General features: G+C 40.5%; 1 protein-coding gene across 1 annotated transcript in view; it reads right to left on the bottom strand.

The window, feature by feature from the left end:
- The window catches only part of PRKAR1B (protein kinase, cAMP-dependent, regulatory, type I, beta), a 101,225-nt gene that overhangs the window by 37,067 nt on the left and 51,837 nt on the right, over positions 1-12,321 (bottom strand). The window contains exons 5-6 of the mRNA XM_010570250.1: positions 4,771-4,832; positions 3,969-4,015 (exon numbers count right to left, since the gene is read on the bottom strand). Of these exons, the coding sequence (XP_010568552.1) occupies positions 3,969-4,015; positions 4,771-4,832 (109 nt within the window). The remainder of the gene's footprint in view (positions 1-3,968; positions 4,016-4,770; positions 4,833-12,321) is intronic.

The following is a 12,321-nucleotide window of genomic DNA, read 5'->3' on the forward strand; positions in this document are numbered from 1 at the left end:
GGTTTTGGTTTCTTGGTTGATAGATTTTTTTTTTTTTCAGTTTTGCAATGACTTTCTTCCAGAGGATGGGAATTGTATAACGGCAATTGCAACCTCCTTTATGTGTATCTTTGCATGTGTATGCAAAACCTTGGTGCTTATCAGTCATGATGTTCTCAGAGCAAATTGCTCCTTGAATCCACCAGTCCTGGTATACCTGCCACTTCTGTGCAGATCAGGGAAATGATGAAGGCAGATAGCCTGGCCAGGCGTTAAAAGCCTCCATGCATAGGCCAACACCAGCTGAACTAGGCAGAAAATGGCTCGAGGCTTTAAGTCTCGGGGTCAATTGCCTACTCTCCAAGTTGCTTTTTTTCTTGGAGAAGGGTGGAAGCATGCCAAAAAATATCTGGCAAGGCTTAAATGAACTGCAGCTCGCTTACTAGCGGTCTGGATTTTCTTCAGACAATAAGGATTTTAGCACTGCTGCCCAGAAAGTAGAAGAACTCTTTTCTGGGGAGCTCTATATACTGTGTGATAGTGCACACCGAGGGGGTCTGGGAGCTGCTGCCTTATACTGGAGCAACTTACTCTGCACTAACTGCCCTGGTACAGACTTTACTCTGTGGGGGGAAAATGGGCTCACCTCCCTGCAGCTTCCCCGAAAAGGCAGTTAATGTAGGTAACTTCTGTAGCTACCAGGGTGTAGTTGCAACTTGCTCCTGGATGAGCGAACGTTTCTTGTGCCTTCTACAGTATCTTGCAAAGGAATTCAGTGTGTGTTTTGGCTGAAGATATAGGAAAAGCTTAGGAAGGAGAGAGTATCTAGCTGAGGAGACGGTAAGGTGCAGCCAGATGAAGGAAGGGGGATGCTGAAGTGGGACAGCATGAGAGCTGGTCACAGAAGAGTTCTGCAAGACTTAGAGGGTCAGGAGCTTTGGCTGTCCCTGAAATAAGCTCAGTCCAAATGACATCTCTTAAGTCTTGTTAGGATGTATTTGTCCTACAGGTCATGTCAGAAAACTGTCCGTACGTGTGTCTGAGAAGTGTCAGGATGACATTATTGTGGATCTGTCCATTTTGATCTGTCCTAGCAGCTATAGGCTGATTTTGGCAATTAGGGGAGTGGGGATTGAGAATGCTCGTGAAATCAAAGTTGCAATCTACTCAAAGAAACCCAGTTATTTCATTCATTCCTTAGAAAATCTGCTGTTGCAAGTCTCAAAGACAAGGCAGGAAAAATGTATATCCTATATCATACATAACTGACTGGAGGACTGCAAACTACTTGGAATACAAAGAAAACTTCTGCCTTCAACTCTAATAGAGTAAAACAAAGCTGTGCACTGTGCTCTTTGTTTAGCAAAACAGCACGTCCCCCTGAAGTCAACAGAATTGCTCATGTGCTTAAAGGAGGACTGGTGCTTAGTTTGTCAAATCAAGGGTCTGGGATAAAATTTTCAAAAGCATCTATACGGCTTAAGAGCCTACATGTAATTGCAGTGCAGTGGCACTGAGGCCATTTAGTCACTGTGGCAGTGTCGTGGTTTAAGCCCAGCCAGCAACTAGGCACTCCGCAGCCGCTCCTCACTCCTCCCCCCTCCCAGTGGGATGGGGAGGAGAATAGAAAAAAACCCGTAAAACTCATGGGTTGAGATAAGAACAATTTAATAACTAAAGTAAAATAACATGTAATACTAACAATAAGTATAATAATAATGAAAAGGAATATAATAAAATTAAATTAAATTTAACAAACAACAACAACACAAACAAACAAACAAGAAAAGGCAGGTGATGCACAATGCAATTGCTCACCACCCACTGACTGATGCCTGAGCAGTGATCCACCCCTCACAGCCAACTCCCCCAGTTTATATACTAAGCATGACATTCTATGGTATGGAATATCCCTTTGGCTAGTTCAGGTCAGCTTTCCTGGCCATGCTCCCTCCCAGCTTCTTGTACACCTGCTTGCTGGCAGAGCATGGGAAACTGAAAAATCCTTGACTTAGGATAAGCGCTACTTAGCAACAACTAAAACATCAGTGTGTTATTGACATTATTCTCACACAAAATCCAAAACACACTGTACCAGCTACTAAGAAGAAAATTAACTCTATCCCAGCCAAAACCAGGACAGGCAGTTTTTCAAATTTTACCCCAAATTCTATCTCAGAAGCCTCACAGGTCCCTGAATTGTTCTGGGAAATATGATATTGTTCTGCAAAAGACTTTCATGAACTCAAGAAACCATTAATAAAAAATGATCTGGACACATGCCTCTTCTTGGACCATTTACGGTCAAGATTATTTATGAAAGGATTTCAACTTTCCATAAAAGCACAAAGAACATCAGATACACAACTAACATGATGTAGTAAAGGTGTTTCTATGTAGATGCCAGGATATACCTGGGAAGGGAACTACGATGCCATCTTACCCAACAGAGAATACAGCAACTGGTGCTCTAAACAAGTCCTTCTCAACATTTGCAGAGCTACAGCCACCTTGGAGATTGATGGCAAAGAAAATACACAAACCACCTCATGCAATGGTTTTACAAGCAGACACAAAGCTGGCTAGGCCCTGGACTTTTATTTTCCCCATTTTGTCACTGCTTTGTAAGACAATATGTGGACATGTAAGATTATCTTTTTTGCAATTAATTGCAAGGGTTTTGCAGACTGTTTTCTGATATCATTTGGTCCCCACTATCCTTGAGCCAAACGCTGAAGAAAGCTTTCCTAAAGGTTTTGAGCAAGGACAAATTATTTTTAAAGAGGATTAATCTGTAACTTCAGTATGTGCATTTGCTGTGTTTGTGGGTCTGATTCAAAGCCAGTGAACTCATTAAGCTCAGTATCGGGCCCTAACCAATTATTTTAAAACTAAATTTTAGCGCTGTTCTATAAATACTGCTCTTTTATTTTCTGGCCCTGTGGATGTGGCAATGTTTGCTATTGAGAGGTATGCCTGATAGGAACAGTGAGTCAGACGGATTTCCTGAGGAGCAACTTCCAGAGGCAGAGGCAGCATGTGAGGTTTCTCAGTTCCCAACAATACCAATTAGATGGTCTCCTGACACAAACAGACTGCTAAAAAAAATAACTTTCACTAAAATAACTGTATGCCTCCTGCCCAGATTTAAAATAAATCGCCTTCTCCTTTAAATATGCCAAACAAAACTCATCTGGGCATCTGAAGAGCAACGTTGCTAATGAGCAAGCCTGTCCTATTTGACAACTGTGGATACGTAAGATATGTGTAGAAAATTCAGTCAAATGAGGAAATTGTAGCAAAAATGCAAAAGGGTCAGTTTCATATGGGATAAAAATGATAAGAGGTGAATAGATTATGATTTGAAACACAGGTTCAGAAAGAAGCTTCTTTTCAAAGACTTGATTAAACCACTGCGTACTCCTGTAAACATTTTGTGGTCTAACAGATCACTTTACACTTATAATAATCCTTGCTTTATTAATATGCTGCATTGTTCATATATTTGGACCTAATTTTAAAAGCAAATTAAGGTTTCTAAGATGAAACTCGCTGCCTGAGGCTGTATCTCAATTTGTGGAGAAAAAAACCCAACACATGAGCTAAGATAACTGATTAAAGAAAATATTTTCCTTATGGTTGATCTGAACCCTCGGGTGCATTCCAGCATGGTGGCCTGCTCTGCCAAAGACTGCACACCTCCAGGTGTGGTTAGGGTTCTGTAGATAATGTCATTTGCTTGGTTTTGATACCATATTTTCCTGCTTGGAATGGACAAATAAGCTAGGATGTAAAACACGCCAATTATAAAATTATGCACAAATGACTTAACACAACAAAAGCAAAGTAATGAGACCAATCCTGTGAAATCTATTTCAAGAAGAAAGGAGACAGAACCACAGCACATGGCTGGATCAAGTTGTGTGCCAGAGCATACAATTTTATTACGTAGCTTCAGAATAAATATTATACTGTAAGAGTGTACTTACATCCACCTCGCCTTGGTCAATCACATAGAAGTTGTCTCCTTCATCACCTGGAAGCAAAATACAAAAGGTGATTGTTTCCTGAAGGTCTGCTAAACTGTTTAATAATTTCCTGTCTCTATATTTAATCCTGTACATATTTGCACAGGTTTGTACACCAGATTACTTACAGAGAGATTCATTTTCTGAAACAACCTTGCCTATTTGCCTTCATAAATCAAAATATTGCTATGATTTCTTCCTATTAATATCTTTCAATTGCATTAATTTATCTCTTCTGATTGATTCAACACTTCATTCAGCGTAAACACACCAGAGGCTTTAATATAGCCTGAGGGTCATGAAGTCCTCCACAACATGCTGCAGGCACGCAGGTAAGTTGCCAGGTGCGATAACTATGATACAGCACAATGAGGTGTTGAATATTCCCAACAACCATAAAAATATTTTCCATTTCTAATTACTCTCAGCTAGCCCATGCCACCCTTATGCATTATGAGCTGTGGTTTACTTCCTGACTATCTTCAGTTAAGGAATGAACATTTTAATTTGAAGTGCTATTTATCTACTTTTAACTGCAGCACTTTGAAACCCTGGAGATCTACCGGTGTGGTTTTGTAAGAGAGTTCTGCACATGTAGCAAAAGACCTGCATCCATGAACTTATGACATAGCTACACACTTAGATGCTTTCGGAATGTGGTTATTCTTCCCGTTAAGCAAAGAGGGTGAAATCTCAAATGGAGAGATGCGAATTGTACAATCTTAGCAAACATACAAGGGAAAAAAATGAGAAGAATAATTACCCTGTTGTATGACTGTTTCTCCTGCGATGTGTGTGACAGGGAACATGGCATCAAATATGTCACTGGAAAAAAAAAAAGAAACATTTATTGATGAATCAGACCTATTTCTTATCTAGTCAGTAGACCTACCTTCACTGTTTCATTTAGCTTTCATTAACAGATTTTGCAGAAAAAGAAAAGGAAAATGGTAGTTGTAACTAGAAAATGAGCCCCTGCTTGGCAAGAAATCAAAATAACTAGTTAGGCACAAGCTGTGGTTTAAAACTAAGTGAGACCGCAATTCAGTGCATGTTATATTGAAAAAAACTCCTGAATTATATGCATATAGGCCCCTTCTTACAGCACTGCACAAACTAGCCAGCCTGCGTATTTTATTGCCTAAGCAGACAGATTTCAGATTTTCAGCTGCGATCAGTATGTGTCACAGCAGTAATTGCTAGATGCCTAAACGGGAGCTCTCCTCTTCTGAACATCTGGCCTCGCGTTTACAAGCAAAACCTGTTCCACAATACAGAGCACATTTGGAAAGGTAGATGTCTCTAAATTAATGTAGCATAAGACCTGGCAAAAGATTGCATTCACAGTACACAAGAGGCCAAACTCTGAAAATCTTAGTGAGTTACTCGTGAGAAGGGAATTCGACCAATGCTACAGAAACACCAAAGCTGCAGAAGAGCCTTGTGCTCATTAATCATCGCTGAATTACACACCTTACTGTGGTCTCCAGCATACTGTCACATATCCTTAAAAGGCCAGGCAGAGCAGTAAGGACGGGAATGCACCCTGCACCAACACTTTGGGCAACTTGCCCAAATCCAGTCCTTTGTTTATTGAGGGAAACAGCAGGCTCTGTGGAGCCAGGGCTTCCTTTCCCCACATCAGATTTTGGGGAGCTTATTTTGAGAAGCATGAACCACACCGAGACAGGCACTCCCCACCTCTCTTCCCCTTCCTATGTATCAGTCTCAAGGGCTAAAGGAAATAGCTCCCCGACACAAACAAAAGGCAGCAAGGAGGAATTGTTAACTAGTCTCTTCCCTGGTCTGGTCTAGGAATGGTTTTCACAGGGACCACCGATGACAGCGGCGAAATGAAACGCTTCAGCCTGGAATGGAGCAAAGTCCTCATGATCCTAACAGAGCGCGAGCAGTGAAGAAACCTAAAATTTTCATCAAAATAGCCAGAAGATCAGCAAAAAAACCCATGCTACATTTCAATGCCTTATATGGCAAATGCATATTGTAAAATCCCATTATTAGCTTATTTCCTGTTTAACTGTTCCAGAATTTATTCAGGCTCAGTTCTAGGAAATGTTTCACTTCTAAGTTCAAATTGGTCATGTCTTTCCTCTTCAGCAGCCAGAATGTTTTTGCTCAGTATTGCAGCTCTGTGTCAGCACCGCTTGTAGGAGAACTGGGAGATTTCAAACCAGGCACCTCCCACCGCTCCACAGTACCTGCAAGGGATGCTTACCCCATGACCTATAATAAAATGATATATTTTATGCCTATTGTTTCATCAGGCCAAGCCTGTGCTATTTCTACTCCCGTTCAGGAAATACCTCCACCACGGATAAAAAGCCTGCTCAGAGGCTCTAAGGAGAAACCTCTTTCTCACCTCATTCTGAGCACCAATGTAAAGACCTATAATAAATTATTCTGAAAAGTATATGGACTGTATTCTTAAATCCACTAAACTCATTTTTAATGATCTTAAATGGGTTCAGCATTTCTCCAGTTCAAGGGACTCCTCTGTTGGCAGAAAGCATCTGGCTGGTGCAGGCTGCGGAGCTGGTCCCTGTGCCCACCCTCGGTGCCCTCCACCTAAAAGAAATGGCAGCTGAGGTTCAGATGAGATGGGGGAAACTACCACGATGGTAGGCGCTGAACGGGAACAGCCACCGAGGGACCTTATGTCGGTGAGGCAAGTCAAGCTGTTCTTCACAGTAGCTCTGGGACCTGGAAATTCAGTATGACAGAGGCTCGTTTGCCTCCCTGTGGCTTTCCCTTGGCTGTGCCTGGGCACTTCACTGAGCTTTAAGAAGAGTCCTGCAGCCTGCAGAAGATCTACTGGAGGAAAAGGCACTCTGCGTGGCAGAGAAGAAAGTCTTCAATGTGATACATCCAAAAATAGGCACAACACTGTGAATATCAATAACCAAACCAAAATGTGACTATTTGAACAAACTTGGAAACTTTTTAAAAATAGAAATACAAAGGAAATAACTACCTACAGTTTCACCATTTCATCTTTGTTTTAAGGCTGTATTCTATTTGTAACCTAACAACTGACCGTATAAACAGTGCCCAATAAATTACGTATAGCGCTGCACCCTTCTCCAAAAGGTTCCACATTTCATTTCTACAACACCTTTTAGTTTTATCAAAAAAATCCTTTTTAAAACTCACAGACTAAAACTTCCAGCTGACGGTGTAATGAACCCAAAGTGAATTAGCAAGAACAGCAGTTTTACGCTAATGTTCTGCTGTGTAGCAGTGTAGAAGAATACTGGTGCAAATATTCTAGCACCCCATATACGATGTGTTTCAGCGAAGTCTTAATCTTATTAGACCAAGGCTTGGATTTTTTAAGAGACCTTTGAAGGACATATCATCAGACATTAGTCTAAAATACATATGAACACACCGACACACAAGGTACCCAGAGTCATGGTGATGTTGATTTACATCTCCTAAGTGAAACAAGGGCATATCTTTGATAAATAAATGTAAGTGACCAACAATATCATGACTGTCACATGTCAAACATATCGTCATGTTTCTTTTCTACTAGGGAACTACTGTTCTTAATTGATATGGTTAGGCCAAGATCTCTCACAGTGATTAATGAGTCCGAGTGTTTCTGCTTTTGGATGCTCAATTTGAGATTCATTAAATAGTCTCAGATCTCAGATGATATGGATCAGCAGGCAGCCTCAAAGTTTCTCAACGTACAAGTCTGGCAGCCAAGAACTGGGACATTCAGAATACCACCAAGGAAAACCACCCTTCTGGAAATTATCATCTCCTAAAGTACCAAATGCTTAAGGTCCCTGTATGAAATCTGGCTTTTGATTTAATTCAGACTAAGTGTAGAATCTGTTTGGAAATGTTTCTTATTGCCTTTATCCCCAGTGTCTGAAATAAACACAAAAATGTCACAAGGATCAATATACCACAATACTTTGAAAATTTGAAAAATTTGTTCCTGACCCAAGCCAAAATCTGAAACTACAATAGACAGACAATTTTCCACCTCCCCAATAAAAGTCCGATGCTCCATATTCAGTTTCAGCCATGTGTCCTGGGTCTGTATTATGTAGTGAAAAGAAACTTTAAATACTGAATAAGTTAAGAAATGGCACTTGTTAAAGGTATAAACAATATGGCAAAGGCCAAAAATATGGCCTGTTGTTTTATTTCCTGTACCATGCACCTGTTTCTAAGACATTCAAAATCACTCTCTGACCATTACAGTAAAAAAAAGCCCTTACGCATACAGTGCTGCAACAATCTCACCACCAAGCAGAGATTGTAGATATGTTCTCCTACAGCTCTGCAAAAGTAGGTAGTTGTATTTCTTGGGTTTGAACGTTTTGTTAAATAATTAGGGCCAAACACATGCATACACATTCCTAACAACCAAAATTTTTTTCAAGCACAAGCAGGTTTTATTCCAGCATAAACAAAAAGCCAGAAAATCAGTAGTTAAGTCTTCACGAAATGTTGAACTACCATGATTTCATCTTCTGTCTGAGCTGCAGCACGAAGAACACAGCAGCCTCTGTCTTCTGCCCCTGCACCAACTATTTAACTGTTGACACTGACCGTGCTAGCAATGCTGTGCACTGAATTGATATGGAAACAGTTTGATTTTTTGCCAGGATTTTTATGATTGTGCTGTAAATGAGAACTGCTCAGAGGGATTTCCTCATTTTGTTGAAAATGTATTATTTGCCCTGTTTCTGGATGACTTATTCAGGTGATGGAAGAAGAAAACAGGGCACCAGTTCTGGTATTTCAGCTGTTGTTTCATGAGACTGCAACCAAGAGAGATGCACTGCACCCAGCATGTCCCAAGCTCAGCATCAGTGCTTGGAGGGCTCTTTCTCACCCTCTCCAGAGCCAAAATTTTTGACAGGCTTTGCAATTTTTTCACAGCCTCCCTACCTACTTCCAGAGGATCTGTATCTGGTTACTCATGGCACGTGGAGTCAAACTTTTGTTCCAATCAGAAGGTGTCAAGGACAATTTTTGGCTTGGAAGTGTAGTTGCAGGTTGGACTCTATGTATCTGAATACCCACATGTGGATCCAAAGGGAGACGTTAGCAGGACATTACTAATGTTTTCCAGGGGGATTCCTCCGTGTTTAATTCTTTGTAACTTTTTGACATATCATTCAAAAACAAATTACAAGAAAAGATTGTGAGCAGCATAAAACATACAGAGAGCAGTTAACTAGTCCAACAAAGTGAAACCAAGAAATGCGTTTAGACATGAAATCTCTATCTATTCAATCAAAAAATACCATCTGTCTTCTCAGCGAATATAAAAATTTAAAAGACTTTTTTAAAAAGGTCAAAGATATCAAAGGCTTGCAGCAAGTTTTAACACATAAAGTGTCTTCCATGAGTGTACAGGAGAATTGCAAACAATTGCAATCAGACCTGAAATCATAGGCGCTGATCCTCTGCTGTCTGTCATCTGTAATGACTTCTGGCCACCTGTCCAGGTTGAGCCAATTCCCCTTTCACGCAAAGAAGGAAAACTCCACTCGAATCAATGAGACTGCAGCTATTCAGCCCAGCAAAGAGTCTATCACAGTGATTGCAAAATAAATATGATGAAACACTCTGCTGATTTAATTCAATAGCATTTTATAGACCCCTTGTGCCAAGATGCAAATGACTGTGCTAAGAGGAAGCCAGTAGAGAGGGCAGGGCCAAGGGGTTCTCTTTCTCATGAGAAAAAGTTAGTGATAAAAATAAATCATCTCATCTGATTTTACACCGAGGCTGCTTGGAGTCGACGTAGAATATGATAGACAAAAAAAATAATGTGCACTGTAGGTAATATAGCACTGGCAATGGGCAACTGAGAAGCAGCTTGTTAAAACAAAGCGAGAGAAGGAGGATTCCAAGCACTTTCAGAACCAGACCACAGCAATGGCCAAAATAGGGAAACTATGTAAGACAATTTATCAGTTTCACAATCAGATTTCTTTCCAGCCCTTGCTGTGCTGAATGCATTGCAGGAAAGGAAAAATGGAAGAGGCAAAATGTATACGTGTTAGGCAAAAATGGAAAATCCTCGTTATACCTGCAGGTTATAATTTGTCAAGAGTTCAATCAGAACAATTTCATTCTGCAGGCAGACTCAGAAAGCCTTCAATGTGTGTGCTCTACAGAGTTTTTTCTTCTTTTGCTATCTCTCTAGCAAAACAAAGCAAGCCCTGTATTGTTAAGGATAACTTTAAAAGATATGTAGCTGCTCTGGCATAATTCAACAAAAGACATGCAACATTTTCTCGGAGTGAGGCTGCCCTAGCAGGAGCATTCCAGCATTTTAAACCTTTCCTACTTACATACCTTTAAAGTTTAGTAAACAAGGTTGATAGTAACTCCACCTTTCTTTAGCTGTAGCTCTTATATCTGGGTACTATTTTAAGATTTCTAAAGTTTGGGAGTGGTCTTTTCTCACATATGTCTAAGATTTTCTTATGATTCATTTCCTGAAAAGATAACAACTTTCTAGCAATCATTCTAACAACTGCTTCTCCTGCCCTGTAAGGATGAAGAGCACAGAATTTAAACCAAATTGGCTTCAATTAACATCTGTGTAGTGAAGGAATAATTGCAGTACTTTACCATTGAATAAAATGCAAGGGTCTATGCTACGTGTAAGTATAAGGCTTCGATCCATACTGCTTGTTCCTAGAATGCTGCAAGTCCTTGCTGATGTACTATACCGAAACCACCAAGAAAATAATACTATTATTTACTGACTACTGAGAATAAAAGTAATGCACCCAGGTAAAATAAAAGATTCCCTTTTAGAGGTATTTAAAATTAACATCCCCAAGCTTACAATTGCTATAATCAAATACGTGGTGTTGCAGGCACGTACCTAAGAAAAGAGTCAGTACTGAGGCCTTAACAAAAACACTACCCATCTACTTCTGTTAATTTCTTTTCCTGTTAGGACAGCAACAAATTAATTATAAATACAGCATACAAAGCTATTAACAATTGAGAATATTTAATTACTTCATTATAATGGCCAATATTTAGTTATTATTACAGTTAAGACATGCATTAATTTTACTATAATGACCATATAAGTCTTTGAAATCGGACATGAGAGGAGATTCTGAATGGCAGGTTAACATTAAAGTCCATGTCTAATTCCGTAACATTTATTAAGGCACAAGTCCACATAACTAACAGACATGTGAAACAGAAAGAAATAAAAACCTGTCATCTTCTATTTCTGTGAAGTATTTCCATTTTTACTGTTTTATGAAGTCCTTTAATAGCTTCATTAATTATTACACTGAAAGAACTGAATGCAACTTTATGAGCAGAGCATCAATTCATTTTACAGACTCCATATATCTACATGTCAATGGTTCACATCATCTCCCACGTGTTAACAATAGCTTTCAAAGAGAAAGAGTTTCTGCAGGGATCTTCATCTGGAAAACAATCTGCCATGGCCTACTGCAATAAGAGGTAAAAAAAGGGGCCAAGCCTTACGGCTCAAGAGTGACAGGGCCCAATCCCACATCCTACCCCACTGCTTTCCACAAGCAGGGCTTGGTGGAAATGTAACTCGGGTCCGTCTCTTACTATCGTCTCTACCTAACCTTTCAGGAGGTTGAGGGAAGACCCGTGCTTCCTTTAGCTAGTCCCAGTTCCTGACCCATCAGCCTGTTTGCAGGAGCATCCTTGTGGCAAGGCACACGATGGACGGTGGGAGGCAGAGAAGGACATTACACAATGTGCACGTTAAGCCACGTATCACACTGTGTCTAATGCCAGGCGTCAGCCAGGCGGCATCCCTTCTAGCAGACCCAGCTGAACCCAGGGCAGCTCTCGAGTCTTTCACAGACGAGTTTCATAGGTTTTCATAGCTTGTAGTTCAAAGACAACTGCAGACTGGGCTGTATCAATAGGACTGTAGCCAGCGGGTTGAAGGAATTGATTATTTCCCTCTGTTCAGCCCTTGTAAGACAGCCTGGAGTACCATGTCCAGTTTTGGGCTTCCCCATACAAGAAAAACACTGACGAACTGGAGTGAGTCCACAGTGGCCACCAAAATGGTCCAGGGCCTGGAGCATACAGCGGATGAAGAGAAGATGGGAGAACTGTGTGTGTTCTCTTGTGAAAAGACGATCAGGGATCTTATTGCTGTCTACAAATGCTTAATGGGAGGGTGTAGAGAAGACAGAGCCAGACTTTTCTTAGAGGTGCACAGCAGAAGGATGTTAAGGCAACAGACACAAATGGGAACAGAGGAAATTACCACCTGACATAAAGAAAAAAAAAAATC

The sequence above is a fragment of the Haliaeetus leucocephalus genome, unplaced genomic scaffold, assembly GCF_000737465.1.
Source record: "Haliaeetus leucocephalus isolate CR32 unplaced genomic scaffold, Haliaeetus_leucocephalus-4.0 Scaffold295, whole genome shotgun sequence".
In the NCBI taxonomy this organism is placed as follows: domain Eukaryota; kingdom Metazoa; phylum Chordata; class Aves; order Accipitriformes; family Accipitridae; genus Haliaeetus; species Haliaeetus leucocephalus.